Genomic DNA, 27,558 nt, shown 5'->3' with positions numbered 1-27,558 from the left:
CCTCCAATCAGCAGGCTTAGGAGGAGCTGATTCCAAGCAAGGCACTGGAGGAAGAAGTAGGAGCGGCTAGTGCCGATTTCAAATGTGTCTCCTTCACACCTGTCTCTGGGGCAGTAAAAATTTTGATTGGCACCCTTTCTGTGTTCCCTCGAGCCCCCTGTGCCCACCACCTGCCTCTCAAGGCTTTCTCCATCATGGCTGAAACCATTTAAAATGCCATCATCTCTCTGCTGGTCCTAAATTGGCCATCTGATGTGGTTTTAATGCTCTATTTGCAAGGCTTTAAAACGCTCTCCCTTAACTTTCAGGGCTGACAGATTTACATCTAAGATGGTTGATGTTGCCTCAGAGCCCGAGATGGGGACTTAGGTACCCCTGGGTCTAATTTGCTTTGTGCTCAAGGGCAAGTCCCTCTGTTCCTGCCTGCTTGTCCATACCACACGGCTCACGGCACCAGCCTGTTCCACAGGCTCTGTATGTTTTTCTCTTACCTGCCTGAGTTCGGGCATTGCATCTGCTGCATTGCCACCAGGCTGGCGAAGGGCTCAACCCTTTTGTGCTTGCATTAAGTAGTTCCAGAAGTTGCCACATAAGCAAAATCTTTTGCTGAAAGGTGCTTCTAGCAAATTAAATTAAATTGCCTGTGTCAGCCCCCACCATGCCCACTTTCTCTAACTCTCTCCATTTTGGAGTGCCAAACATGCAGGGATTAAGATTTTTACAGGCACAGTTTCCTCCTGGTTTACATCACCTGCATGCACAACCTGCATGCCCTCATGTTGTGCCCCTGTTACATCTGGTGGCTCAGTTCAGGCATGTCAGGAAGTCTCTCAGCCCCCTGCTTGCCTGCTTAGAGACTGGAGTGTGTATAGGCTGTAGGGAGGAACCAAATCCCCCTGGCCAGAGCAGGCAGCAGTGGTGCTGGTGTACCAGGGCAGCAGTGCTGCCGAAGGGGGTGACTGCTGCTGCAGTAATGATGGAGGGCAGAGCCACTCGAGTGTGGCTGCCTTGCAGCATGCTGCTCACTCGGCCTGCCTAGGAGTCCTTCAAGCCCCGATGCTTTGTCACATAGGCTCAGTGCTCCTGAGCAAGCCCTGCAGCTCCCGTGAGCTGCTCTCACCCTGCATCCCTGTGTTAGCTGGCAGCGTAGGTACAGGAGAGCAGGGAAAGATGGGGGGGATGCCACTTCTTCTGCACTTCTCCTGCAAACTTTTGTAAACATATTGCTAATGGGTTGGGGAGAAAACACTCTGAAGAGTTATATTGCCAAATTTGGGGACTAATTTCAGTCATTAAGGTGTGAAGCAAGGGATTTTAGTGCTACTTTAAGTGTAAATCTCAAGGCAGCTCCAAGGATCAGAGTTGTTGATGATCCTGCTTGATTATTATTAGAGGTTCTAATCTTTCCAGTGAAAATGAGCATAAATGACACCCTCTTGTCTCATATCTGTTGCTGATTTCTATGAACTCTTCTTTTCAAGCTGTGCAAGGGAAATTCCTGTAGTGGAATCATTCTTGGGTGTGAGGAGAAAGGGGGTTGAGAATGGTTTAATATTGGTGTTTGTTTAATTAGATGTTGGCATTGCTTACTCATTACTGACATACAAAGCTGCAACTCCCATCAGGCTATTGGCATCCTCATCTTCTTGGAGCCTTTCCTTGTCTTTACTCTGGTGGCCAGTCATGAAGTTGTAATCTTGGTCCACTGGAAGATCCCTCTCACCATTACCAGAGCCTTAATTAGGTCTTGTAGGGTGCACATACCTGGCAATGGTCCGTGCCTGGAATTCCTCAGTACCAGAACAATTCACACAGCTGGGAGAAAACAAAAAAAAAAAACCAGAAAAAGAGCATGTGTTTCTCTGACATGGGATGTTTTATGCCATTACAAACAATTGCATGGTTAAGATTTTCCAGGTGGAGCATGTTCTGGGGTTCACTCAATGTTCCAAATGGCTTTGGGGTTCCAAATGGCTTTGGTTTTTGGAAAATAACCAATAGCCTGCCTTTGAAAATTGTCCTGTTGCAGATGTTTCATGCTGGGCTCCCTTATGGCTGTATTTTCAATGCTGAACATGTCCCTTGAAGGTCACAACATGGAGCAAGTGTGGAATTTCCTTTAGAAATAAACACGATTTCTGATTACACTTGGCAATGGGGAGATAGTAGATGAGTTTGGTTGATTAATGGAGTTAAAAGAAAAAAGTTTGAAAAAGGAAGAAACTAATGACCTGCTTTTTTATTTGTTTGGAGTTTCCCTTATACAATGATTTCATTAGATTAGCAGGGAGGTCTCTTTGTGCAGATAGTAGGAAAGCAGGAACCCACTGAAAGAACAGATTTTTCCCCCTCTTATTTATTTTCTTGAAATTGGTTCAAATTGACTTCATAAGGGAGAAATTGAAGCTGAATATTAGGAAATGTTTCCTGATGTAATGGTGTAATAGAATAGGAAACCTCTCATGCCTGTAATAGAAATGTTGCTTGTGTAATTTATAGAACTGTGCAAAGTAGGGGAGTGCAGAGTCCAGGGGCCAGCCCTGCAGGCAGCTTGGTCACCTCTGCCTCTCATGGTGATGTGATGCTACTGGTGCCAGAGCAGATTTACAAAGGTAAAATCTACTTCATGCAACAGGATTGTGAATTGAAGTGAAATATATGAACAGGGTAAACTGTCAGAGTGCCATGGCGATGTCATATAAACCACTGAACTGTGAAATGTGTATTTACCTCCTCTTCCCTATAGTGTATTTCTAGATGGTCTGACAGTTAAGAAAACAATAGACCTGATTCTTTTTTTACAGCAACACTCCTTTAACATGCTCTCACAGTGCAGCAAGGTCTTGAAATCTCAGTCCACTTAAAGGCCTTCCCTATTGCCAGAGCTGAGTAAGGAGGCTTTAGAATAAATGAGATTGAAGTCCGGATTGTTTAACTGTCCATTTGTGCAGCTGACATAAAATGCCCCAACAGGGAGTGCCTTCTGCAGAAGTGATGGGGCCTTTCCAAAGAGAATTGCTGATGTTGGCTGCAGGGCTGATAACCCTTTAACTTGATTTTACTGGGTGTAAAGCTTGACTCTGTCCATAGGAAAAAGGACTTGCATCAGCTTCTTTCAACATCCTTGTCCCTATTCTAAGCTCCTTCACAGGATCATTCTGGGCCCCATGAGGAGTGCTGGCTCTGATAGGGATAGAGCTTCTTGCAGGTGTGCTGCTCCTTCCTCTGGTCTCCACTGCTTCCCGAGTCATTGCCTCGATATTTGGGCTGGGGGGAGGCTGTCTCCACTGCTTCAGCTTTCGCCCATCACTGTCCTCAAGTGGCACGCAAAATCCCCTTTGGAGAGTGAGCAAAGTGTAGGCTGTGGAGTGTGTTTACACATCTGATTGCTAAGGATCCCTCTGCCCTTTGAGGCAGAGGGAAAACAGGGACTGTGGGCATACGTATGTGTGTGACTCTTAGACATGCTTTTAGGAATTCATTGAGAGCCAACAGTACATCACTTCCCTATCCCAGCCACAAAATGGGGGCAATTGCCCTGCCTTGCCTGATGTCCCAATTTCTGGACTAATTGTCCTGTTTTTCTCACTCCCTTCCTCTTAGATTTTCTACTGTTTTGCACTGTGCTTCTACCCTCCTGATGTGAGCTGAAGAGGGAAGGCAAGGTCTCATTTTGGTTTTTGTTTACCAAGCATTAATGTTCTCCTTGCTTTCTTCTCTCTCCTGCAGGTACCTGATCAATGTCACCTTTGAAGGCAGGAATTTGTCGTTCAGTGAGGACGGATACCAGATGCATCCCAAGCTGGTCATCATCCTTTTGACCAAGGAGAGGAAGTGGGAGAGGGTAGGATATGTTTGGTAATTCTCCAACTGTGTCAGGGAAGAAGGGAGAAGGCTCCATGCAAATAATCCTCCCCGCCTTTCTGTACTTCTTATCAAGGGCTGGCAATCTGCTTCTCGTATCCTGGACCACTGGTGTCTCCAATGCCCAGGCTGCTGTCTTCTACATGCAGGATGCCATTACAGTCTTCCATTAGCATGCATAAAAAATTCATCAGCTTCCTTTCTGTAATCTCTGAACATAAATTTTCCGGCCTTTCAGAGAAGATGCCTCCTCTGTACCATGAGTTTCAATGGCTGAGACAGAAAATATTTCTCTGTATGGCTTGGTGGCAGTGACATTCTGTACACTAAACGACTATGATTGAGCTACAGCCACACTTAGTAATTTATGCCAGTATTAACTGTACTTGATATATCTGGCCAGTGTCCCTTGCAATGGGATGGTGTGTTAAGCAGGATGTGAACGAACGTGAGATCATATTGAGTTGTTCAAAGATCCAAATGTGCATATTTTGGAATAATTTGCAAAGCACCATTTTAGAAATGGTGTGAATTTCTGACTTAGTGGCAAGTTTTGGTTCATTTCACCTCCCACACAAATGTCAATGGTCCAGGCTCCAAACAAGTATTCCCAAAGGGTTTCTGTTGAAGCAGAGGGAGTAGTTTAAGGGCTAAGAAAATGAGATATAAAAAGTGTTTTGGGTGTGAGAAGTCAGAAGAGGAAAAGGAAGAAAAATTCATCAGAGCACTCAATAGATATGAAGGAGAAGTTGGTCTGTGTGCAATCATGTGTATGGCTTAGAAAAAAAAAACCCTTTGTCTCCTGTATGGACTTGCAAGTGACTTGCTTAGTGAAAGTGAAGAAGCAATTAATGGGGAAATGAGAATGAGATGGGGAGCTGTCAGGAGAAGTGTATTCAGAAAACAGCTATAAGAACAACTTACAGCTTGTGAATGAGGCAGAAGAGCAATCACTTTAGTGCCTGGCAGGCACTAGGGTCTCCCAGTAGTTGCAGGAACTTGGGAAGAAGGTGAAAGCCCCCAGCTTGTGCCTGATTTCCAGGAGGACCTATCTACCTCATGGTCTTGGCACTGTTCAGACCAGATGAGGGTGTGGTCTGGGAGATTCAGAAGAGGTCTCAGTGGGCCAGGAGTGTGAGGAAACAAAGGGCATGGCATAGCATGTGTGGACAACTCTTGGACATAGCTGAAGGCAGACTGTCTAGATACTGCACAGGGTGTGGACATGCAAAGCTCAAGCTGTAGAGACCTCATGTCAGGCTCAGCTCATCACTCAACTTCATTAAAGCTTACCAGGAAAAGTCCAGGAGGATTTGTTCCTAGCTGGCACCACATTTGTTCTCATGGGGGAAAATTCCATTGTCAGAGAAGGAAAATGAAGCAGTAGCAACATGAATCATCCTAGGGGTTATTAGCAGGCCTGGCTGTGGGAATCTGTTGCTGGAATGCTTTGCAGTCTCTGGGGAGGCACAGCTAAAAAGTCCTGTTTTTATCTTGCCTGTCATATGCTTCACATGTCACACCCTCAGTGAAGGCTTGGTGGCTTCCGTCAGTGGTAAGAAGGATTGTTCAGCCTCTGAGAATGTATTTGTGGTCTTTCAGATGAACTAGACAATTAGTAGAAGGGATCCTGGTTATCAGGAGTGTTGGGATTAGATTTGTGACTTGCTTGAGCCCTGCTGTCTGTGAGGACTACTTGGCATCCATTAAACCAAAACAGTCCTTCATTTCATAGGAGCTGGGGCTGGACTGAAATGAGGCTATGATGAACTATGGTATTAGTGGTAAGAAAAACACAATAGTGCTTCCTGGACATAGATGTTTTATCTTGAAGTGGGTACCTTCCTCAGAGATCAGATTATTATAATCAAACTCTGAACTGCCTGAATTTTATACTGGCATATTCTTTCTGGAAGACACTGAAGTAATCTCCAAAATGTTCCAATCACAGACCAAAACCTTTCATACCTGAAACCTCATGCTCTTTTTCTTATTTTTATTCCATTCAGCAGAAATGCAAACATGAAAATATAAGTGTGAAACAGAGATCTTTGTGACAAAAATCATAGTTTTGTTCCATGTTTGCAGAGAGTCAGACGACACAAACTGTTGGCCCTCAACAGCAAGTCCCAGGCAATGCCACAATACAAGAAATTATTAATATATTTTTAGCACATAATTCCAACACCTTTATTGTGATTTGGAATGTTATCAAAATTCTCACTAATTTTATGTAAATAGCAAGGTGCTTCATCCTGGAACTTTTAGGCAAAAGGGCAGTAGGAGAGATGAGATGAAAGGCTGAGTGGGAAACACTGATTTGGTCCAGTTGCATTCACTGTAGCTCAGTCTTTAACTACATACTTATCTATAATCAAATGCTATGCCTGGAAGGAACATCAAGAAGTCAACTAGTCCCTCCCTGTGCCCCAAGAGAGGGTTTAACTAGACTGAAATTATTCCTGACACATATTTGTCTCACCTGTTCTGAGAGACCTTCAATGCTACAAATCCTATGAAATCCCAAGTCAATCTCTTCTATGTGTTCTTTCTCCTTGCCCTGCTAAGTTTTTCTGATGTCTAACCTAGATTTCACTGGCTGCAATTTAAGCCCATGAATACTCTGTGTCTCCCTAATGGACATAGGGAATTGTTTATTCTCTACCACTTCTTATCATCCCCATGTAGGTTTGAAGTCTTCTATCATGTTGTCTCCCAGTCATCTTTGGTGTAGGTTACACAAGAATTTGTTCAGTCCCTCTTGGTAGGTCATGTTTTCTAGTCTTCTGGCCATTTCTGTTAGTCTCCTCTGGATTTAGTAACACAGCTTGCAGGTCTGTACAGCTTGGCACATTGGATTCTTGAAATATGGCAAATGGATTTTGAGGGTATGTCTCATGGAGTGTATATAAAAAGATATGCTTTAAAATAGGTGTGAAGTCTTCCATTTTCTGAGCAGCAAAGATCCAGACAGGGACTGAACTGTTTCAGGATTTCAGGTCTGTGAAATCTTTCACAATTTTGATTTTTTTCCTCAATAAATATCTTCACAACCTCAACCTCACCAGTTATTTCAGAACAGGAATTAATTTTCCAGAGGAGCTGCAGCTGCCACCAGACTCTGATGATGATAAATCTCCTCATGAGGACTTCAGACAAACTGAAGCCTTGTAGGCCTGACAATCATGAAAGAACAAGAAGAAAACCCACTTTCTCCAAGGGGGCAGTAACTTGAGCTCTCCTGCTTGTCGTAACCATGAGTAATGATTCATCATGATAAGCAAATGTGCTGAATTTCATTCACTTTTCTGTACTCTGCTCCTTGGGGACAGAACACTGCATGCCTTTCCACACTACCTTTTCATCAGCTGGTTAGTAAAGCTCTTTTCTTCACTGGCCAGATAGCCTAGGTGTGTTTTGAGTACCTAGATGCCCCTGTTGTTTATCACAGAGGTGCAGGTATGCAGATGGAGGTGGTGAAGGATGTCTACTCTTATGCCCCATGAAGGATCATGCCTCAATGCAGTGATGAGTGGGGGCCAGATGTCTTGTCAAAGTGAGCCAGAGTCAGTACCATACTAGGTTTTGTGTCAGTGGGTTGTGATATTTTGTGGGAAGAGATTTCACCCAGTATTTTTCTTCACTATTTGCCTTTCCCTTCTGCTCTCCTATCATCCCACGTATAATGAGGACTTAATTCTGGGTTCACGATCCCTTTTTGAGGGCTAGCAAGTACCACTATCTCCAGCTCCTGCTTATATCCTCCATTTCTACTGACTCCTATCCCACTAGCTCCCCACCAACAGTTCTGTCCCATTAGCTCACAGATCCTCCCCATCTGCTTCCTCCCTTTCCCCTAGCAAACCTGGGGGTGACACAAATGTTGTGAACTTTGAGGCCCTCTTTCAGATTCTTTCTCTACTTTAATTACTAGTGAGTTTGGCATCTCTTCTATCACTAGTTTGTGCTCAGCCTCATCTCTTAGGTGTGCCACTGGGGATTCAGGGCACCTTTCCATGAGGCTCATGACACCAAGTTCTTGTACCATCCCACAGAACCCTTTGATTTACAAGCTCCCTCCATCTCTTAGCAAGCATGCCCCATTCACTCCTCTTCCTGTCTGGACAAGCAAAGCCCCAGGTGATGGTTTTGGTCAGGGTGCCACTTCAAACCATCTTAGAGAACAGATGGGAAACTTATGTTGAAAGATTCATTCTCCATGTACTAATCCTCGCCCCTTTCAACCTTCACCCCACTCAGCAGATAAAATGTTTGCCTGCTGCTGGTGCTATAATTATCAGCATTTGACTTTTGAACTCTTCAACTCCAGCAGGGTCTGTTCTGCTTCCTCTAGCCATTAGTGTGACCATGATTACAAATTCACAGGCAGGCTGCTCCTAGCCTGTACCCTTACACATTATGTACAATCCTTACACAGGACTGTACACACTAGTGCTCCCTGGGAATGAGGCAGTTTGCTGTGACATCCTCTCAGCTGCCTCAGTGACTGTAGACTTCCAGGACTTCCTAATGCTTCAGCAGAGTGGAAAATAGTGCCACTACTCTCTGCCACATGGACTCTTCAGAGATGTGTTCAACCTCGATCACAGTCTGCATAAGATTAGTTTGTGAACTTCTGTGACCCTGTCTCACGTTTGGGAGAGAGCACCATTATGCCCATCCACACCTGGGAAGACTTCCCCTGGGATATGGGAGGGAGATACAGAAAGGAAAGAAGGATTTAGGAAAAAAAAACAGAAAAATTAAGATTTCCCTTATCAAAAAAAAAGAGGAAAGAGAACAAGATACATTTTTGGACACCTAAATGATTCTTGAAAAAAGGACATACTAGTCAAGTACTTTTCATGTCCCAGCAGGGAGAAAGAAGAAGTTGTCTTGCTAAATTGTCAAGCAGAAAGATTTCAGTTAGATATATAGGGATCTGTTGAATTATTGGCATGGTGAGACATGGTGAGGCTCATTTGCTGGTAGAGGTTCATTTGCTGGAGTATATAGAGAAAAATATCCAACAGTGCAGGATCTCAGTCTATCTTGTCCTGCTTCTGAGCTGGTGGATGCAGTAAGTGATCTCTTGTGGTTCTCTGCCAGCCTACATTTCTGTGATTAGATAAGCAAGACAAGCCTGAAGAGTTCCTCACAAAAAGTAGCTTATTTCATAGGAGAGGCAACCTGGATTATGGACAAGCTGATCAGCAGAAACTTCAAGCCTGATCCAGTGAGGTCATAATTTCTTCAAGCTTCCACCATGAGCCTTTTGTACTAGCAGGCAGTTGGCATGTGAAGGCTATTGTGCACATCTGTGAACAAAAGCTCTTACAGAGGCACTTGTCACCTCCTGAAGTCTGCACCTTTGGGGAGCTGATGAACACCACAGAGATGCTGAAGAGGCTGTAGCATTTGATGATGATGCAGCTTTCAAGCATGATCCCAAGTCTTACTGTGCATTAAAAGAAACATTCTCTGTCATCTCTTTGTGTGCTTCAGTGTCCCAGTGGCAGAAATAACAGGGGAGAGGACTGAAAATACCATCAGTATTCTTGGCTTTTAGTAACAGTCCATGTGGTACTGACCACTCTGTGAAGAATCAATATGAATCATGTTATCCTATCTGTTACATTGCTTTGCAGAAGGAAGGACTTCGATTTTTTTTCTTTCCCTTTCTTAGAGAATAAAAGCCTCCTTAAGGAAGACTCTTTAAAAACAGGAGAGGAGCAAGAATTTAGAGTTGTGAGGTGAAAACGGCAGCTGTACAAATCCAAGTCTTCTCTGAAGGCCCTCCCCTACCTTTGGAAAGATGACTAGATATTTTGAGACAGTTTCTTCCTTGTGTTGTCTGCTACCCACCTAGGCAAGCCTTGCACATGTATGCTTGCCTCCATGGGGTAGAAGTTGCTGCCTTTGGTCAGGTTCTCTCTGTGTGTGGAGTTCTGGCATCTTGCCTGTGTGTCCAGGGAGGAAATGATTTTTTTATTCCACTGAATCCTTTTACAGTGAGACAAAATTGGATTGTTTTTGCCAATCAGTCTTGTTTTGCTAATTTTGCTGTGTACATGGGGATTTATGACTCATTGTCCCTGGGGAGAAATGGCATAGAAGTTTGTTTAAACCTACTCAGAGTAAGAGACTGATTCTGTTCCCACAGAACCAGTTTTTAGAAGGATATAGCTTCTCTTAGAGCAGAGGGAAAGTTCTCTGAACAGGGGACGTATGGCTGAAATTAGAACGGGAGTCTGTACATGCATTCCCCCCCACCTTATTTTTAAAGTGTTCTTTCTGGACATGTCTCTAAGAGACCATAATTTGCTGAATGCCTTACTTCTCATTAGACAGCAGACTTGCATCAAAGAATACATATTTTATGGATATCCCACTCCCAAGTGAGTGTCCCTTAGATACCTGATCTAGGTCACATCTGATGGGTCTGTTTATGACCCTGATTCAATCAGACAACCAGATGGCTTTATTTGTGAACCTATGCTGCACCCACTGCCAGGATTTGGCCTGACTTCTCACAGTTGCTCAGGATCTAACTGTATGTATTTGTGGCTAATTATTGCCATGTTAATCTTACACCAACTTCTAAGCAGAAGGACAGATTTGAGTACCACACAAAGCCTTCCTTATCAGAGGATAAATGGAACTATCTTTCTGAAAAAGCCTTCTATGTAAATCTTGCAGACATGCTGGTCAAACTGTTTCTTTGCTGGATTACTGTGTCCTGCAGTAATAAGCTAGTCTGGTTCTGACCAAAGAGAACATATTGGGTGTCTCTTCCTAACCACTATATGCTATGTCTTTATAAGCTGTCCGCTCTCTTTGCCCCTTTCTGAAGCAGTTCCTGACTTTGCTTGAATTTTGGAGAGTATTTGTATGATTCATGAGCCTGCAGAAAAATATTCTGGCTCTTCTCCACCAGACCCTACTCACTTGCTACTGGAGGGAATTCTTACATTGAAACAATGACAGCTTCTTGGAAAGACCTTGTCCTCTTATGCAAATCAGGTATAGGAATATCTGGAGATCTTTATTAAGCCCAGGCTGTAGTTAGAATGCCTCCTACCATTTTTCTGCTGGTGTAGCTGTTGAGGTTGATGGCAGCCATCTGACCTTTACTGGGGTTGCCAACCTAACTGCTTGGACAGGGGATCCTGGAGGATTGTGTTTGGTGTACTAATAACAGCATGTGATGATAACATCCAGCCACAAGAGAAGGCTGCCCTCACCTCCATTTTATTCTGCATGAGGACTCTTGTCTGGTGCTTTCTCTCAGCTGACTTGCTCATGTCACAAAGTGAGAGGTGCCAGTGTAACCCTTTGCCATGTGTATATGCACCTCTTGCACATCATCATTGCTGTCCCCAGCACCCAGGTATGGACTTGGGACTTTGCAGGGAGCAGAGTGAACACTAACGAAAAAGGTGGCTCCTACCCCAAAGTGGTTACACTTTAATTACAAGACAAAAGGTAGCAGATGGGTACAGATGGACCAACGGGGGAGTACAAGGGAACAATCAGACAACATTAGTCAGCATGGTAGGCAGCAGGCTTTACACACCAACTGCCTAACTCTTGTGAAGGCTTTGATAGGCAGCAGAGAATTATAACTGGCTTTGTGCAGGCTTATGGGAGCCTCATCAAGAGTGTGAAGGGCAGACAGGGAAAAGCAGTTAAGGTGCTTGGAGAGCTGCAGCTGAGAAGGTGCAATAGCTCAAAAATACCCAATGCTGCTGGAAAATTTCCAGTCTTCTTAATATCTGAGGGGATAATGCTAATTTTACAGAGAACTGAAAAACCTCTAGTAAGGCTACATCTTGCAATGCAGCACAAACTCCCAGTACAGGGCTGATGTGCTAATGTGAGAGCCATTTCTGGTTGAAACCTCTCCTGCCTGCCAGGTGCTTCTGGTTGAAACCCTCCTGCTTGCCAGTAGCTTGGAGATTTCCATAGCATGTCTGATGTTGCTGTTTATCTGTGTTCCAGCATTTCATTGGTTGTGGGAATGTTTCATCTCAGCACGTTGAAAATAAGCATCCATATCTTAATGCAGGAGATAGCTGATTTGTTATGGGAAGATGAGCTTTCAGGTATGGGTACAGTAATTACATATTCCTATCACAGCACAGTATCAAGAATCCATCCTATCATCATCTCTGATGAGTCTATAACATCCTCAAAAAAACCCAAACCCCAAAAAAACCCCAGACCAGGGAGGGGGATTTGATTTTGTCCCTGATTTCAATCTGAACACAAGAGTGATTTTTCCCCGAATTCTGTGTACAAATGAGCTGACTGAAGTGGCTGAGGTCACTTGGCTTGTTCAGCCTGGAGAAGAGGATACTGAGCAGAGACCTCATAGCAGTCTCAGAGTTCACGGCTTCACAGAATCACAGAATGTTCTGAGTTGAAAGGGACCCACAAGGATCATCAAGTGCAGCTCTTCCTCGCAAGGGGAAACAGCCAGGAAGACACTGATCTCTTTTGTCTGTGACCAGTGACAGGACGCAAGGAAATGGCATGAAGCTGTGCCAGGGGAGGTTTAAGCTATATATTAGGAAGAGGCTTTTCACCCAGTGGGTATTTGGGCACTGAAACAGGCTCCCCAGGGAAGTGATCACAGCACCAAGGCTGCCATAGTTCAAGAAGTGTTTGGATGCTCTCAGGTATATGGTGTGATTCTTGGGATGGTCCTGTCCAGGGCCAGAAGCTGGATTTCAGTGATCTTTGTAGGTCCTTTGCAACTGAGGTTATTCTCAGATTCTGTGATTCTGTGACTATTTATCAGCCTAACAGTAATTACTTCATTTGTCTTTCACTCAGGAGTGATGTGAACAGGTTATGTACGTATCCTTCAATCCTGGATAGATGCACAGCATAACCCCTTTCACTTTCCCTTGCTTTATACCCAGTCATCTACTGGGAATCACTTCAGGAAGTCTGTAGCAGTGAGGAGCCACACCAGTGCCATTGGAAGAGGCAGTTTATTTCCTGTTGCGTTTGGTGGCCAGACTGTGCCATGAGAAGGCAGCTGAAGAAAGCATGGCAATTTAGGCAGCTTTAAGATTTGAAATGCATGCAGTGATGAGGGCACAGAAAGCTAGCAGCCAACCAAACTAAGTCTGAGGAAGAACTAGCAGAGCTGCAGCTGAAGGAGACTCGCAGTGAGTGAATGTGCCCCCAACGCCTGAGGGTGTGTTTTCATCTGTTCACTTGCATTTGCTAGAAACTGTCTCATGTCAACGACATCTTTGCTTGGCCTGTGAATCCTTTGCTTCTTCTATTTTTAAATTATTTGAATGTTATTAACTGGAGGCTCTGTTTTCCTTCCATGGGGCTTGAGAGAAGGGAAATACTGCATATTCATAGGACCCTATGTTTTTCTTTCTTTTGCCTTTTTCTTTCTCTTCCTCCTCCCTGCTTCACTATTTGTTTTTGGTAAGATTTTGGCAGTTTGATTTTCCTGCAGTAAAAGTCTGGCCATATTTGAATTAATCTGAAACAAGATTTTTCTAATAGAAATGGCTCAGACGTTTTTCAGTTAGAAATAGCTTGTTTGTTGTGTCTTTGGCTTGGTTTGCTTCTCTCCTCTGGTGTTGATTCAGTGTTCCCATGCTTGTTCTCACATGCTCCTTGTTTTGTGTTTGAACCCTAGTTGTATGTGGTTGACTTGGCTTGATGCTGAACTGCATCTTGATGGTTTTTTTTACTACACCAGGACAATCTTTTCCCTTGTGGTCTTTTCCGCACTGTTACGTGTAAATTTCTCTGCTGTTTTCCAAAGTTATTTCAGCATTAAAGCTGTGGTTATGACTGGAGCTACTCTGTGCTTGAGTTACTCTTGCTGCTCATGAGCTCTGGCATGCGCTCAGTGTCATTGATTTGAGCATACAATATGTTCAGCATCGTTTGTTTTCCCTGTGCCTGAACTGTGTTTTCCTCGAGTCTGTAATTTTTTCAGACTGCCTTTGGTAACATTAGATCCTAGCTCTGACTCTTTCCTTGCCTTGCAGTGGTGTCTGAATTTCTGTCACCATCCTTTGGCCTTTCTCCCTTGTGAAAGGACCTGGCATTTACTGACCTGGGTTTAATTCTAAAATGTGCTGGGTGTTGTGCTGTCTTCTGCTGAGTCAGTAGTTTGACAGTCTTATTTAATTTCCTTCTGCTGGGCTAGCTGCATGCTGCAATGTCTCCCACCATGCCAAGCCTGAGAGGCTGTTTGACAGCAGTTTTCTTGTTCCCCTTTAAGCTTTCAAATTGGTCTGCATTTTGTGTGGCAGCTTCTGGTGCTTGTTTCCCTTAGGTTTATTTCCTCAGTTCCCATACATGATAATGGCTTACATTTCTATTGTTCTTTCCTTCAAGAAGGATCCTAAGCACTTTGCAAAATTAACATAGAGACAGTATTTCACTATGAGTAACATTCAGCTGCTTGTGTGGTGGAATGGGGTTAGGCTGTTTAATGATGCAAAATAGCGCTGCACAACCATGTAAGGTAAGGAACAGGAGTCTCAAACAGAAGGAGGCGAGGGATTTTTAATTAGATTTTGGCCAACTTTGTCCACAAAGTCTGTTTGTGGGGAAAATTACATGGATCATTAAATAAGAAGAGTGATAAAAACTGTGTCCTTCTCTTTCCAGATGATAATATCCAAGCCTCAGAAATATGGTGGCATGAACAAATGAGTCTGTGAAAAAACATAGTTCCAAATCAATGAAAATATTAATTTTGACCAGATATGGAGGATTTATTTTGGAGTTTTATTGCTGTAAATGAAAATAGACATCTTGGTGTTTTCATGTAGACTCACAAAAGGCTTTAGGTACAATTCACAAAGGTGATGTGGAGGAGAAAATGACAGCATCCTCCCCCAGAACCCAGAGCCTCGTTAGGTAAACAGTAAGGACAGATACTAGGCAGTGGGAAAACTGTATTCAAATAATTTCAGCCTGACTCAGAATGGAGGCTCAAACTGTGGTCTGTGTCACCTCTCATGAGAAAAGTCTTGCCTTTGGACTGGGATTTTATAGTTTATTTTCTTTTTTTTAGTTGATACTTTGTTTCTAATGAGTACGTGAAGTGTGTTTTGATCCAAATTTCCAATCACTTTTATTATTCATGTCTGGTAAAGAACTTGAGTTTTTTGTGTGTGTGTTGAATGACTGAGTTTGATTAGTGGCAAATTCTAAAAAGCAACCAAACCTGGGTTTGGATGGAAGAAATACCTGGTTTTAGATTGAAGTAGTATCTTTATTTTTTTTTAAGTATATATATTTTTTAATTGTTCATATCTTGCTTTGAAAAATCTGGTTTTGCACAGCTTCATCAGAGTACCATTGTGGTCAGTGGTGGAGCATGAAGTGTGGGCACTTGTGTGACTGGAGAAACTGCAGAGTGAAATGTAAATGCTAACAGGTGTTGCACATCTTTTTGTTCTCCCCTTAGATCGATCCTGGTTTATGTAATTATGTGTTTTTTTTGAGTGGAAATAGTCTTTTCTGGTAAATCAATTTATATTGGGTGCAGCACTGGACAGCAGAGATGTGCTGCAAGTTTTCCAGTCTAAACAGTGTCATACAACAGTCTCACTGTCCAAGCTGGGACAAGATCTGGAAGTAACAGAAAGAGTCCATTCTGCAGTCTGCTGCTGGAGATCAGCTCTGGCACGCTGAGTTATCCGTTTGCTCTAAGCATCATCTGGGTGTTTTAAGAATTCAGGATTGCTCAGGTCACTTCTTTCAGTGAGTGCTTTACTTTTGTTCTTTTTTAGAAGTGGGAACTATTTGCTTTCCTTCTTAGATGTGTGCTCATTTTCACCGAGGCCAGAGTTCTTTGTATTGCTGCATTAAATTATATTTGCTTTGTAAAGGCTGCTGGGATTATGGCAGCATCTCATTTCTGTAGCTTTTTTCACCAGGGGCTACCTGTGGACAGCTGCTTTCCTTGAGCTTGTCCTGTGTGTATGGATCAGCATTTGTAATTTCCACCAGGTTCATGCCCTGTTCTTTTTCTTGAAGGCTACTGCTGTTTGAGGTCTCGGTTTTTGGAAAGGCTGAGGAACAGACCCATAGAGAACTCCCTGTGTCTCTATTTGAATGTTTGTCCTATCCATGCTGTTTCCTATTTGGGTCCAGAATAAGTTCTCAGTGTATAAATTTTCCTGCTCATTGCCCAGACACCTTGCTCCAGCCTGGGACTAATGGAGACACTGTCTTATAAATAAATAAGGATTAAAAGAGTACAGTCTAGTGAAATCAGCACTAGGAACTTCCTCCATTAAGAAGTCCCCTGTCTCAAATAAACACTGAAGAATTCCCACGTTTTTTTGTGCAATGTTACTTGAACTTTAGTTAAAACCTGTTTCCTCTGGCTCACCTGTGTCTTGCTGGACCTTTGCCTGGTTCCAGAGGGTAGATTTTGCCCAAATATATATTTTTGCTAGATAAGGAGTATGATAATTTTCGGCAAGTGTTTGAAGGGAATATTCAATAAGAAAAGGAAGAACTTCTTTAAGAAAATCCAAGTGAATGTAATTAAAGAGTAATGGGAGACAGGGGGTAGAGCAAAAGTGCATTTAAATTTAGTATCAGGAAAGAGTGGGTTCTTTCAGAAAATACAGAACAGTTGTCTGATGGATGTGCTGGGTGCCTGGTTGCTGTAACTGTTGACTATGGGACAGGACAGACCACATGGGAGGGAGATGGAGAGGAACTGACAACAGAGATATCCCCCAGATTTTTTGTTTTCATTGTTACATGTCTATCAGTGTGTTTCTCTAGAGGGAAAGCAGCACAAATCTCCCCCCTCTCCCAGATGTGCTCTTCCCCCAGCAGCCCTGACTGCCTTCCTATGGGCAGGAGTATAGAAGAAATTTCCTTTACTTGACGGGGCCGGCCCAGTTGGTGCCATGACAGAGAGAAAGGGCTGAGAAGCCCCTGATACCCTGAGGAGGCTGGCAGGTCTCTGCACTGCCTACTTTGTGCATGCACGGGTGGAATTTTCCAGGATCATCCCCCTCTGCCACCACCATCACTTTGCAAATTCCAAGAAATGCAACTCATGAAAATGCATTCTTAGCACACAGCTGACATGGTCAACATCTGCTTTCCAAAGAGAGTGCTGTGAGAGATTTCAAATTGCTGCACTGTGGAAAAAAATTACTTGGGGTAATTATAGATACCTAACAATACTATTTAATTTCTTCTGCCATATCTTTCCTACATAGTGTATCTTGTAATGCTTCAGAGAACTGAATAATTCTGACAGAGGGCAGTGAGGGGGGTAGGTAAGGGAGGAAAAAAGTTCCCCGTGATTTCAGTTGGGATCTGAAATGAAAGAAATGTGAGCAAAAGATTAGGCATTTTCAAATTGTGCTCCAGAAAAGGGACCTTTGCCTTTTTTGTGCAGTGCCTGCAGGAGTAGGTAGAGGATGTGAATGATGAAGGCAGCTGAGGAAAGCAGGACCTCCAAGCACAGTCTCACAGGACAGGGGGAGCTTAGCACAAAGCCTTGCTGGTATCTGGGGTGCTGCTTGACACCACTGCTCCTGAGCAGGCTCAGAGCTTGGGATCCCGGGAAAAAGGGAAGTGCCATTTATGAGGTTGGACCTGTGACCAGTTGCGAGACTGACTCTTCCAGGTGGCAATTCAAAGTGCCTAAAAGCCAGCCCTGCTCAAAAGCACCTTTGCTTCCTCCGGTACAGAGAGAGCCTGAAAAGTCCAACCTCACACAGGCTCAGTTAGGATGAGAGTGGGTCCTGTGGGTCTCCTCTGTGCTTCACAAGTGCTGTTGCTCTGTTGCACTACATTCCAGAGGTCCCAGATGAGCTGTGTGTGTCCACAGACTCCTCATGGCAGCACAGGGCTGGCTGTTGGGGTGACCTATCCCCCAGGAAGTGTTCACATTCCCTGAGGGCTGCTGCAGCAGAAAGGACATCGCAGGGGACACTTCAGAAGAGGCTCAAGAGTCAGATAGGTGGGCCTGTGGGAAGGTCAGAAGATGGTTTAGGAGAAGCCCTCAGAGACTAAGTGGCATGTGTGAAGGGCAGTGAGAACCATGGAGAGCAGAAGTGGGGAGCAGTGGGAAAAAACAGAATATGGGGGTATTGGATGTCAATTCTGGGATCAGAATGGAGGCATCCAGGAGAGGAGGGGGGGTCTTGGGGACTGTTGAACCAGCAGCAGGAGAAGGATGTTATGGGAGGCTGCTATTTGACTTGGCTTGCTCTGCATCCAGGGTCAAAGTGGATATAAAAGGATGCAAGGTGAAGATGAAGCCCATGTCTCAAGCCCTTGGGATATTGTGTGCTTTCTGCCCTTGTGCTGGGTGCTCTGTCCCACCTCAGTGCTGTCCCTGAGACAAGTACAGATGTGTGAAGCTGAAGTGAAAGGCAGTGGAGGTTTTCTAAAGGGATGACAGAAAGTAAGGCAGAGACTTCAAGCTGAGGACTTCTCAATTAGTATGGCTTCTACTGGTAAATTATCCAAGGAAGACAAACTGTTAAGTATAATTTCTTGTAGAGAAACACACCAAAAGGGATAGAATGAAGATATTCATATTATGGAAGTGTGGCTGCTATCCTGGAAGAAGCACTGGTTTGTCTATCCTGCTCACTGGGGCTTTGTCACAGGGACATGTAACCTGAAGAGCTGTTGATGCTGATCTGTTACAGTACTTAAGTGTAGGGAAAGAAGCCTACATGTGCAAACATACAGATTTGAGTTACTCTGGTCTGAAGCAACTTGTATTTAATTAACTTGCAGAAAAACTTCTGAAAGTTTTTTTGGTGGAAAATTAGTATTTCAATTTTTTTTTGAAGTGCTTATTTTCATTGAGGCACCCTAACTTTTTTGAGAAGTCTGAAAGATTGAAAAGTGACACTCTTGAGTCTTTTATGGCTACAAATGGGCACATTTTTTTTGTTTGTTTTGTTTTTTTATCTCAGATTTTTGACTACTATTTTGAAATTTTCAGCAGCAGAAGTCAGGGACCTCCTCTCATTTCTATTCAAATGGATATTTTTGTGTGCTTCCAGAAGCCAGAAACACAAACCAGGTGATTCTGGTATTAATAAAGGAAAATACTTTTAGCCAATGTACCTCCTTCAGAGGAGATTATCATCTCTCTCTGTTCCAGAAAGTTCTGCAATGATAAATGCAAGGCTGTGCAGATGCTAATGGAATAACCAAACCTTGGTTTCTCAGGAAAAAGCTAGGGATAGAAAGCGGTTCAAGGCTGAGATCCTTGAACTGAAAGTGTTCAAGGACAGTTGGATGGGGCTTTGAGAAACCTGCTCTAGTGAAAAGTGTCCCTGTCCATGGCAGGGGGTTTGGGACTGGGGGATCTTCAAGGTCTCTTCCAACTCAAGCTATTCTGTGATCCTGGACGTATCTGAAGCTGTGAACCCTGTTGAGGGCTTATGAAGGGTATGGTGAACATGGGCACAGCTGTGTGGCAGGAAGTATACAGAAATTATTGGAAGGAGATACAAGAATGAATGATAAATGTTTAGACAGCATCACAATTTGCAAGCTGGTTCCTAAAAATTAAAATAAAAAAGAGGTGTTCTGTTCCTAAAAGGCCTTTCTCGCAGACCACCCAGACACCATCCTCTACAGTGACATGCAAAGTGTGTGACTTTTTCTTGCTGCCTTCTGCTCTCTCCCACTTCTGTTGCTGCAAACCAGACTATTCTGAGCTATATTGATGCTGTAAAAATGGTACTGCAGTTCCTGACCCAGCCTCTCTTTCTGGGGCACAAGCACAGTCTCTGTCTGCTGGTAGGCTGGGGCAGCAGTTCTTGCCTGGTTTTTAATGTGAGATGCACATGCTGAGGAAGTCTTTTCATGTTCTCCCAACATTGTCCCTTCAGACAGTGCTGGACAGGATTGTCACGGAAAGCTCAGCAAAGTCAGAATAGGAAGATAGCCAGGAAAAGGGGGAAGAGGTGAAAGGTTTAAAATAAAGGTCTCTCATGAGATCTGCGTTGAAAGAAAATAGACTGCATACTTGATTACAAACATGTGTCTTGGGGAAGAGACTAAGCCAAGGTTCTTTCTACTTTAAATTTTGCAGTAACTGGTCATCTGTTTCTGCAGCACTTTGCAGAGCAATGTACTGAATACTGACTGCCACGTGGCCAGTCAACAATCTACCTCCAGCATAGCACTGACAGCACTGGAAACTGGAACTGACTTCAAGGATTTTCTGACATCACCATGGCCTCTATAGAAAGAGATGGAGACAGGTTACCAGCTTTCTGTGAGAAGCTCTAAAAGATACTGAAAACACCTATCTACCAAAGTAGATGACCTCTCCCTTTATCTGCCCGCCTATCAGAGGGTTTCCTTGCAGATGAAAGTAGTTTCTGCCTGTGCAGAAGTAGATCTGAAAAATCTCTGATTTTCTTCACCTGTTTCAGCTTAGGTTTGGGAACAGGGAAGCTGTGAAGGTTATAATTACCATGATCCAATTGCTGAGTCAGACACAAGCTTTTTATTAACACCTCCATTCTGTTCAGTTCAGCTTCAGGGTAGTTTAAGGTAATTGCTTATCTCTGTAAGGGTGGTTGATGTGAGGGATAAGACCTCCATGTGAGTGTGAGCAGCATCTGTTTTTGGTGGTTTTCAAGGCTCAGACTTGACTGGAAGAGGCCACAAGAACTCAGAAAAACACTAGACAGTGTTCCAGTTTGCCTATGAAATGAGACTGAATGGCTGATCTCCTGGTACTGGATGGCCCATCTATTTTGTGTGTGGACATGCAGACGAGACATAGTGCCACAGCTGTTTAATTTATTTTTTTTTTAATTTTACTTCTTAATTTTACTTCTTTTACTTGTTTTAAATTTTACTTTTTAATTTTACTTAATTTTACTGTTTTGTTCCCTTCTTACTGCAGTCACTATTTCTCTCACTACTGGGTATATAGGAGCCTGTGCCAAAGTCATAGTGAGGTTAGAGATATTTCATTGAATAGTGCTCATACACTGACCCTACAGTACATATCTCTTCCAGGGGTAGATCTACCTTGTTTTGTGTTTCTGGTGCAACTGAAGATACTGAATCTGTTCTTCAGAGCCTTCTGTAGCTTTGCATCCTCAGTGTTTTATAGGTTTATCTTTCAGCCTGGATTGAAATCAGGTTTGTGCATGTAGCTTACAGGTAGTGTGGTATTCACACAGGGTGCTAGACATTGATATGTTCTTCCGTGCTCTTGGTAAAACACAGGCAAAAGGTTGCTGACCTTTATGACAAGTTGCACTGCCTGCCTGCTTGCTGAGGCTGTTTCTGATCTGTTTTTCTTCTTTATGGGCTGTGGAGGTCTCTAATGTAATTTTTCTGACCTTGTGTTAATTGGAAGTGTTTCCATGGATGTTTTTCAATTTTATTGCTATTGCACTTGGAGAGTTTGAAATAATACTCAATACAGAATGGGAAGTAAATAAACCTAATGATCTTATGAGGTTTGGCAAATCTTACATCAGTGGTGCCTGGAGCATCATTGTTGGCTAATAAAGTACTTGTCCTTCTTTTTCTGGCTTCTCTTCTGGAGAAAATGTCCCTTACATCTTACAGTTTGCCACATTCAGAGCAAACCCTTGAAGGGTTTTGCTGCAGTTCACTAAAACTGTCTGTGATGATATCTTTTCTAAATCCCCCTGAAGAAGACACAACTTTATTTGCTTTGATTTCCATTCTCAGTCTTTTGACAGTATAGTTTACAAAGGGGCATATTTCTGGGATAAATTTGTTCAATATTTATTGTCACAGAATGAGAGTTTCCTCTGTACAGCCATTCCCAACAAATTAGTTTACTTGAGAATAGGAAAATTTTGACATCTTGTAATTCCCTGTCCTGAAGCCATGCTGTCTACCAATGATCATGTGGCTGTGGGCAGATGTTTTCTTACTACCTTTTTTACAGCAGCAGTTTTTAATGCAACACTGTAGGGTGGCAGTTGCCTCTGAAACGGTGATGCTTGATTGTTCTAGGTCCTTCTTGTAGTACCCCTGCAGTCTGTGATGGATGGCATATGGTACAGACTAATTCATTCTTAAATCTATGCACAAACTCCCCAAGAGAGCCAAAGGAGGAGAGGTAGAACAGTCCTTGTGACAATTTTCACTCCCTTCCTCCCCTGAACACAGGAGCCAATTTTCCTGATTGCTGAGGAAGATGTATTTTGAGAAATGGCAGCTGAAATTAAACTGTGGAAAGAGAAAGAGGTGAAGAGAAGTAGTTCTTGAAAGAACATGTTAAATCCTAAACATCTCCTTCAGTCCAGCGTCTCTGCCACTTAACTTCATGGTGAAGACAGATCAAGGGACTTTCATTGATAATCAGAAATAGTGGAGTTTCTTTCAGCAGCTGCCATGAAACCTCTGCTCTGTGCTACAGGTTTTTCTGCTCGTGGGTAGAAATGTAAGATCTCCACAGCAGGTAGTGTTTTAATGTGGGCAATAAATGATGTGTGAGACTTCAGAGTGGCTCAAGACAAAATGTCCCATTTTTTCAGTAGCAAGGCAGGAGCTGCTTCTGCTTTATGGTGAGCTGAGTGAGCTGCATCTTCAGGCTGTCCTTCCAGGCTCCTCCACAGATGCTGAGAACTGTTAAAATGCCAGTGGATTAATTTAAGTGTCCAGTGATTTGGACTTCATATATAAGGCTTTGTCCCTTGGATATTTTATATGTGTGATCCTCTGGAGCCCAGGAAAAGAAATAAAACTGTTCTGGGGACAAGCATTTTTCTGGCATAATTCTATGTTCAAAGCTGTGATCTTTCAGAGTTTCCATAGGCCAGGACAGTCAGCAGAGGTCGATTTACTTGTGGAATGGCTTAAACATAATTGAATGATTCCCCATCAGTGTTATGTCTTTGGGGAAAATAGTCTTAGCTTTTAGTTTTGGGGTGATGGTTGTTTTTTGGTTTTTTTTTTTTTTTTTTTTTTTTTTTTTTTTTTTCTATCTTCTTTATTATCTTACTTTGGCTTCAGTCTGGGACTTCTGTTCAATGGCCAAAGATCTCAGGCAACCAAAATTCCAATTGTGACAGTCTGCAATGTTGTGCTTTGCTTGACACTTATCATCCAGGCTAGCTTCTGGCTTTTGTCTGCTTCTGCACCCAATACACCAAATGTAAGCCTAGAAACAAACCTCAACATGGCTGTGAGCAGGCAGTGGTTGGTACTGGGTGTGAATCTTGATCGTTTTCACAGTGTTTCCAGGAGATGATGCTTTTGTGATGTCCTGTAGGGCAGACAAAACAGGGGCGTAGGTGTGTGGTGTTTGATGTCTGCAGAAAGTTGCAGAACTGTGCATGGATAGTTGGGCTTAACAGGGTGGATATGGAAGTGTACTGGTCCTGTGTATGTTTCTGTGTGTGAGTTAAGAGATATAGGTCCTTGCAGTGTGTGTGGAACGCTGCCTTGTTATGTGTGTATCTGTGGGGCCTAAAGCTACTGTCGCCTCTTTCACTCTTGATTGACCACAAGAGTTTTTACCACTCCTATAAATGCAAGTTTCTTTGTCTTTGCTTCTTTGTAATCATTGCCATTGCAATTTTGGGAGTGTTTTCTAAACCTGGGAGTGCTCAGTCCTTTCTTCAGCATCAAGACATGTTCCCTATTTTTGTGCTATGGCAGCAAGTTCCACAACCTCATGGTCTAGTTTGTGGAGAAGGTCCCAAAAGCATGTATGTGTGATCCTAAATGAAAGACACTAATAGAAATGAATTTTAACAAATTCATAGCCACTTCTAAAAGACTCCGGATTCAAAACATAAGACTTTCTTTCTTTTCTGGATTGTAAGCAATTTGATTTTGGTGTGGTCTTCTATAATTGTATATAGCCTTCTACAATTTCCTGGTTTAGAAAGCTCTGCCTTTTGAGGGTCATGGTGATCCAAAATATTTTTATTCTGTGTGTGCTTGACACAACAATTCTTTAAAATTTCAAAATTGTAACAAAAACTTTGAAAAAGAAATTTAGAATTTGACTTTACTAAGTATTTTTCAAGTTCTATTATTGTGAAGAAAAATACCCCTCTTTTTAATAAAGAAACACTTCTTAGTGCTAGTATAATTCTGTGGTTGGTCAAATTTTAGCTTCATGCTTGTTATGTGGCTTGAGTGACATTTCACATCCAAGGAAATCTAGTTCACAAATAGAAACATTCTGTGTGATTGTGAGTGAATGTTCCTTGAGATTGCAGCTGTTCCTTGAGATTTCTTCTCATTTTCTCTTTTTGAAAGCACATCAGCTGTGGATCTCCTGAGAGAGCTGCACCTAGACATGTGATTGTCTGGAGAGTTGTGCTTCATGTCCAAAACAATGGTGAAGATTAAATGGTGGTTATAGCAAACATTCCTGGTGAAGTGCAGTGGATGCATGGGCTTGTGCTGTTAGGAGAGAATCTTCTATCACATCCCCATGTGAAAATGTGTTTGATAGATGGGATGGGAGTTGAAATGTTGGCAATTCATTGGGGTAAGGGCTGTCTTTGCTTTTCCCTAAATGGCCATTGACACAAAGGAGCATCAGATGTTTCATAGCTCACTGAGCTATGCTATAGTCTACGACAGCTCTTCGTAAAGCTGTGAAGTCTATTGAGGTCTGGGGCAGTGCCATGGTCAGGATGTGTAACAGTGCTGCTGGGGCAAGGATGGGTCCTTGGCTTTACCTGACTCCAGTCCAAGGTCTTTTCTGCAGTCCTGGAGCTGGCCTCAGAGGGTATGGGCTGCATCCTGGGGGAAACAGGAATTGCTCTGGAAGGAAAAGCGTGATACTACGTGGGTGATACTATGGGGCATAAAGGAGGCAAGGAGAAGGCTTTTCTCTCTCTTCTTACTTTCTTCTCTCCCCCCTACCTCCACCTTTCGCTTTCCTTCTCACTGGCTGGGTTGGTGAGAGCAGCCCAGTTGGGACTGAGGTAGGACAGCAGACTGGCCTCTTGTGCGGTTCTTCTAAATGCTTTTTCAAGCAAGCTCAATAATTGATGAGCACCTGAGTCCTTGTCTGCATTGAAGAGTGCACATGGTATTTAGTACATGAAAATGCTATTTCGCCCATCACAGCTCATTGCTGGAGCAGCACTGTTTCCTCACCACAACAGTTAATTGATCTCTCAGTAGTTATAAAGAAACTTCCTTTCTCCAATTTTCTCAACTGCTTCACTTCTTCTAGCATAGAACTTGTGCTTGCTGTTGACTTCCACTTGTCACACCAGAGCACAGTTCAGTTGCCTTTTTCCTCCAGTGGGTTATTCCCTGATCACTTGTGTCCAGCCTGTCCTCTTCTGTAACTGGAACAAGTGTAGCAGACCTCAAGTCATCTTCTGGGTTTCTACAGCTTGGATTTTCACACTGAAGCATTTCACAACTTGTTGCCTGCCCAGGATTAGTTGCTTTTATTGAGGTGAAAGATGCCCTGACACAGCTGCGGGTGCAGGAGAGAGCAGGAAGTCAGGGTTGAAATGTCTCAGAAGAGATGGAGAAAGAGGAGGAAGAGTGGGTGCTGTGGTTTCATGCCAGCCAACAGCTAAGAACCAAGCAATCCCTTGCTTTGCCAGTGGGACGAGGAAGAGAATCAGAAAAAGGTAAGACTGATATATTGAGATAAAAGCAGTTTAATAATTGAAATAAAATAAAATGTAATAATAATATAAATAAGAAGGAATATAAAAAAAGAGAAGAATAAAACCCAAGAGAAACAAGTGATACACAATACAATTTCTCAATGCCTGCTGACCCATGCCCAACCCATCCCTGAGCAGCGACTGATGACTGCCAAACAACTCCTCACAGTTTATATACCAGGCATGACATTCTAGGGTATGAAATATCCCTTTAGCTTGTTCAGATCAGCTCTCCTGACCATGCTCTCCCCAATCTTCTTGTGCACCTACTCACTGGCAGAGCGTGGGACACTGAAAAGTCCTTGACTTCAAGTAAGCACTACTTGGCAACTAAAACATCAGTGTGTTATCAACAGTGTTCTCGTACTAAATCAAAACCATAGCACTGTATCAGCTAATAGCAAGAAAATTAAGCCTATCCCAGCTGAAATCAGGACAGTGGGTGAGAACTGTCATAGCAGGAAAGGTGCAAGCCATCAGCTTAACATCAGTCCCTGCTGAGCACACAGTTTAGATAGGGTAAGCAGGACAGAGCTGCTGGGGATGCTGCTGGCAGGACAGAGGCATATTGACAAAGCTGAGTGTGGAGTGGCAGGAAGGACTGAAATAGTTGAGATGCTGCGGATGCGGTCATAGATACACTGACTAAGCTGCTTAGTAACAACCTCCTTTCTCCTGTTGCAGCAACACATTACATATCCAACCTGCTCAATTTTCAAAGCAAATGTACAGAAAGGGCATTCACTGAAGGCACTGCATTGAATCTGTACATGTAAAGCTGACCCAGCTGGTATTTGCCAGATACTGGAGAAACATCAATGCCTGTCTTTAAAAAACGATCGGGGGAGCAGAGGGAAAGGAGCTTGGGAATTGTAGATTTATGGAATCACTGTTGCTTAACCCTGATTCTAAGGAAGCATGTGAAATGAATTATCACCTAAACTCTTCATCAGCACCTGAACAATGACATGGAGACTTGTAGAAGTCCACCAGGATTTGTTAAAAACAAATCATGTCAGACCAATCTCATATCTTTCTGTAACAAGGTAACAGGCATTTTGGACAGAGGTGAAACTTAAGTTGTCATCTACTTGGACTCCAGTAAGGTTTTTTCATCTCTTTCATCATACTTTTCTAGCAATCTAGAGGAACAAGGTCTTGAGGAGGGTGAATAACAAATGCATGCAAAAATGAATAAGAATGTCAAAAGGGAAGGGAGAATGGACTGGAGTTCTGTGAGGGTCTGTCCTGTGCTCATTTCAGTTCAATATTTTCTTTAATAGACTTAGTACTTGATGTAGAATTTGCATATTAAATTTGAAGATGACAGAAAGCTGGGGGGACTGTAAATTTGATGGAGTACAGGGTTAGAATTCATAATGCTCTGGACAAACCAGAGGTACATTGAAAAAGTGTGATGTAATTCAATAGAGACAAGTACAAACTATTGTACCTTGGCAGGAACATAGACTACGTAAATACAGTGCAGAGAAAGATCAATTAGATCACAATTCTGCAGAAGAGGATTGGGGGAAAGGATAAAAGAGGATCACAAGCTGAACATGGTTGTGTATTGTTGAGAAAGAGGCAAATGCTGTACTTGGGCATATAAATAGGAGTTTAGCCTGCGAGGCATGTGATGTAATCTCTGTGCTTTGCTGGGTGATGGTAAGGCTTAAAATCTCTCTGCAGTTCTGTGGATAGCACTTCACAAAAGGTCTGGACAAACTAGAATGACACTGGGGGAAGCGAAAGTAATCAGGGATGTAGAAAATAAGTCTTATGGACAATGATTTAATGAATTGGCATTGTTAGTTGTAATTTGGAGAACTGAGGAGAAAGAGAGACTGCAAAACAGGCAATGGACTCTGAATATCAGAGCTTCCCAATTTGCAGCAATCCCTTTGGCAGCACTAAGTGGCATCAGTGGCAGTGTCAGCACTTTTACCTGGTCCCCAGTGGAGGGAGCATTTCTGTGTGTGGTTTGTATGGTTAGAGGTTCAGGTGGTTCCCGTGTGTTGGAACAGTTCCTTTGGACCATGGT

The 27,558-nt window shown here is 43.0% G+C and overlaps 1 protein-coding gene across 3 annotated transcripts in view; it reads left to right on the top strand.

Annotated features, from left to right (window-relative positions):
- GRIN2B (glutamate ionotropic receptor NMDA type subunit 2B) overlaps positions 1 to 27,558 on the top strand; it is a 224,606-nt gene that overhangs the window by 125,592 nt on the left and 71,456 nt on the right. For all 3 annotated transcript variants that reach the window (XM_021552888.3, XM_021552890.2, XM_021552889.3), the window contains exon 5: positions 3,730 to 3,844. In XM_021552888.3, coding sequence (XP_021408563.1) covers positions 3,730 to 3,844 — 115 coding nt within the window. The remainder of the gene's footprint in view (positions 1 to 3,729; positions 3,845 to 27,558) is intronic.

This window comes from Lonchura striata, chromosome 5 (assembly GCF_046129695.1).
Source record: "Lonchura striata isolate bLonStr1 chromosome 5, bLonStr1.mat, whole genome shotgun sequence".
Classification (NCBI taxonomy): domain Eukaryota; kingdom Metazoa; phylum Chordata; class Aves; order Passeriformes; family Estrildidae; genus Lonchura; species Lonchura striata.
Note: the sequence above shows the minus strand (reverse complement) of the source record. Positions and strands in the feature narration are given on the sequence as shown.